Raw genomic sequence first — 4104 nt, 5'->3', positions numbered from 1 at the left:
CGCTGCCCCCTGGGAATAAAACGCCTCCTCCCTGACGGGTTGCACTTTTTTAGTTTCTTTCTTTAAATATCTAGATTCTGATAAAGTAAATTGAAGTTTACTAGAAATACTATTGGCGAACCTCGCAGTCTTTTAAAGACGATAGAAAAAAACAAAACACCCCCCAAAAAAACAGATTCCCCCGGGATTTGCGTTCGTCGGCGGTACTGATTGGGCAGTGTGGAAGGGCGTAGCTTTTGAAAGCCAAAAAAACACCCCAAAACAAAAAAAAAACCAAAACAGATTAAAAGCAGATTTACTTTCCCACTGGGTAATGAGCAGTTTTCCGTGGCTGATGTAGATGCACTGCCCCATAGCTGTGCGTTACCCTTGGCAGAAACGCTGGCGTTATCATGGCAAGTCTGTGAAAAATGGCTGTACCCTCTGAGAAACACTCCTTCCCAGTGAGCTGAGATACTGAAACAAGGACGGGTATTTGTGCTGCATTAAATGCTTCATTACAAAAAGAAAAAAAGTTGTATAACAAAAAATGATTTTTGGATAGTCTATGTGCAAACCCGTACTTCTAGGGCTAGATCACCCTGTTCATTTTCAGTAGAGAACAAGGTAAGTTGGGAGTAAAACTTCACCGTTCAACATGAACCAGATACTTGGATGGGTTTTTCTTTTTTAATATTGTGCATGTCTTTTACAGGGTAAACTTTTTGACTCTACAGTAACTGATGAAGGAACGTGGACATTAGGTAATAACCTACATTTGAAATGACAGTGTGAGGACAGTAGAACTTCTCAAAATGTGCTGCAAAAAAGTTTACTCCCTTTAATAGGAAATATTACTTTGTTCCCTGTACATAGCTTTGTAAAAAAGACAATCATTATTGCCAGGTAAAGGAACTGAGGTAGTACAAAAGCCCTGGAGGTTAAGATTAATAGAAGAAAAATGCTCTCCCTTGGAAGGCAGCAGTCGATAGATTACAGACACTTCCATACAGCGAGAAGATTTTTGCAAACCCTCAGTAAAGCTAGGCTGTTGCAGTACTGTTATGTGGTCTCTGCCTCTCCATAATTGTTACTTTTCTTGGTTTGTTCTCCTTCCCTTATGGATTATATTTTTGGGATGTGTGACAAAACCTACAGTCCAAGGGCACCAAAAAGCAATCTAACAATCACACTAACATGCCTGCAGATAATGATCAAAAAAAGCTCTGATCACTGCATCGTAAATATTGTGAAGTCTTCAGAATATCATGTGTTTAGCAATCATATTTGTGGACTTTGCCTCTCACTTGTTTTCCTATGACAAATTTTGTTTTTCATTCAATATTTATTCTAAGTGTTGATGAATAATATAGTAACTTAAACATGAAAATTAGAAGTGTTAACAAATATTGTGAGTCCTATTCTTGTTCATTAAGTGAACACACTATTATGCTGTATTTATTCAGTTAAGTAGAACTAAATATCCTACATGTTAATGTTGAAATGTACTTCCAAGATATTGTCTGCAGGCATATGGTCTATTTTTAAAGACATTGATTATACCTCCATACATCACTAAAACTTAGTTCCGGCTTTTATTGCTCTGTAAAGCCTCACCTCAAGTTCTTCATTCTTGCCTTAGCTGAGCTGTATTTAATAATAAGACATTGATTGACTAAATGTTTTCTCTGTTGTGAACCTTTCTAAAAGGTTAGTTTCTGTTTGCAACAGAGGTACTTACAAACTGTGTTTTAACTCCTTAAAAAAGCTTCAGCATTTTATTGTCCAGAAAGGTGAGAGATGGCCTTACAGGCTCTCATTGCTTCAGGTGTCTATTTTGAGTTAATATTTATTTATCTATCAATAACCCTGTTGGTATGAAGAATTTGAATTAGTTCACCAAAAACATCCTGTGCTTGTTAATGCTGAATTCGCCAAAGCAACAGCAAAGACCAGCCCCTAGGGCTGGCCCGGACGGTCGTTTTAGGTGTGTTTTCACTCCACAGAAGACAGGAAGCTGATACGAATTGTTTTAATGAAAACAAATCGAGATGCTGGAAACTGTTGGACATCTCTGTTAGAAAATGAGTATGCTGCTGATCCTTGGGTACAGGACCAGATGCAAAGGAAGCTGACACTGGAGCGATTCCAAAGAGAGGCAAGTTAAAGATCCAAAACTGCTGCTTGTATTTTGTGTGCACACGGGTCATGGCCACGAACGCAGGGCAAAATTCTTCTGCTGTCCAGTGCCGTGGAAATATATACTGTAGTTCAGTATGTATAGGATGCTCATGAGGCTTTATCAGCGTACTTCCAAGAGGTTATTCTCTCTGTAGCCTGTCTGAAGGTTTTGTGACAAATGAAGATGAGCTTGGGGCAGGGATTGCTGTTTTGGGGATTATTGCACAATACTCACAACTTTTCACGTAATAATAACAGAAATTGTGTGTGGCGTAACTTTAGAATTATGACATAGCCCTATTTACAACAGACTTCTAACACCCAGCTCTATGGATTGTGTTTGTTTACGACATCAGATGATGTAGACTAGCTACCTGGAAAATGAGTTCCTTGCCTTTTTATTAAAATTGCTCAGTTTGTTTTGGTACGCCTTTAGCACACAACTATTCCTAGGTACATCTGTAGAATTACATCATATTATTAACAGCTTAATCAGCACACTACATAGTGCAACAAATAATTTTTATCAAACTTGTTATCCAGCATGGCAGGTAGTTATATTTTAAAGCAGTAATTTCAAGGGACACCAGAAGATACAATTTTTTCTTTACGTTTCCTTATTATTTCTATACTGAGAGATGTAGGGGCTTGCCAAATTGAGAACAGCATTACTAAGTCACTTGAGCAGCAGACAACCATACACTGGCAATTCGAAGTTTATTTGTTGATGCATTTTCCAAATATTTCAGTGCCCTGACAAACGGATGACAAGTTGATTGTTTTACATCCTTACAGTTTAGGGCTTTTTTTATTTTTTTTTTTTTTTGGGGGGGGGGTGGGAATTGTAGTTTTTTTTTTTTAATTATTTTAATTTTGTTACAAATTATCTATCCTTTAAACTTCTCTCTTACCTCTATCAGAACCCTGGATTTGACTTCAGTGGAGCAGAAATTTCTGGAAATTACAGCAAAGGAGGTCCAGACTTTTCTAGTCTTGAAAAGTAAACTGTTTATATCCCTCTTCCTTGGAAGGAATTATACATTATGCTTAAGGACTGGAATTGTGTAGCTGGTGAAGTCTTCAGTGATGTCTTCAACAGATTGTCATCAAGTAATTATTTCAATGAAGAGAAAGCAGATCTCTCCCGGCAGAATGAAGAGAAGGTGTTACCAGCTAATTTATAAGCTGTGATAAATTTATAATTCCAACCAACAAACTACAGAGAAAGGTGTACACAAAAAAATTAATATCTTAAAGCAGCATTGGTTTGGTGTTTTTTGTTTTTTTAAACCCCATAGTAAACTAGTCAGTTAAAAATATGACTTTTCTTCATGCAAGAGTAGCTTGTTCACCATTCAAGAATAGATGTAAGACATTTATTTTCTCTTGCAATGAAAAGGATATTAGGAAGGCTAGTTACACCTTCTCTATAGCAACCCTCTGAGAACTCATAACTCATTCTAAAAAAGTAATTTAGACTACTGCATCTTGCCTTAAATAAGGGTTTTACAGTCTACTGTGCTGTGAAACAGCACTACTTATTAATACTTGCCACCAGGTACATGGTACTAGAGAACTGAAAGGTCAGGTGGAAGTCTGAATATAACTAATTTTATATGTTAATGTAATACAGCCTTTCAGTAAAAAAATTTAAGACTTTGAAAGTAAGAGAATATAGTGATTTTTGCAAGGAATACAAAGTCCCCAAGTAGGAAACGGTATCTTATATCTGTCCATTACTAACACACATTTTGTTGATGGTTTATCTAAGAAGCTGTAGGTAAGTTTTGTAGATAACTTTTAAATTTAACAGCCACTTTTTAAACTTAGGTATTGCATGATATAATATTCTGCATGTGCCAATCAGATGTCAGGATTTTTCTACTCAGTGTTAAAGATGCAGGTGAGAAACATGACAAAGGCTGTGTCAGACTAACAGAAGAA

General features: G+C 36.7%; 1 protein-coding gene across 1 annotated transcript; it reads left to right on the top strand.

Annotated features, from left to right (window-relative positions):
* Positions 1-688: 688 nt before the first annotated feature.
* Positions 689-3419, top strand: NUDCD2 (NudC domain containing 2; the record flags this gene model as incomplete). The annotated part of the gene is made up of 3 exons (XM_008935170.1): positions 689-743; positions 1986-2137; positions 3081-3419. Coding segments are annotated over 3 exons (291 nt in total), but the record flags the coding sequence as incomplete, so codon positions are not given.
* Between the last annotated feature and the right edge of the window lie 685 nt (positions 3420-4104).

The sequence above is a fragment of the Merops nubicus genome, unplaced genomic scaffold (genome assembly GCF_000691845.1).
Source record: "Merops nubicus isolate BGI_N331 unplaced genomic scaffold, ASM69184v1 Scaffold53642, whole genome shotgun sequence".
Classification (NCBI taxonomy): Eukaryota; Metazoa; Chordata; class Aves; order Coraciiformes; family Meropidae; genus Merops; species Merops nubicus.
Note: the sequence above shows the minus strand (reverse complement) of the source record. Positions and strands in the feature narration are given on the sequence as shown.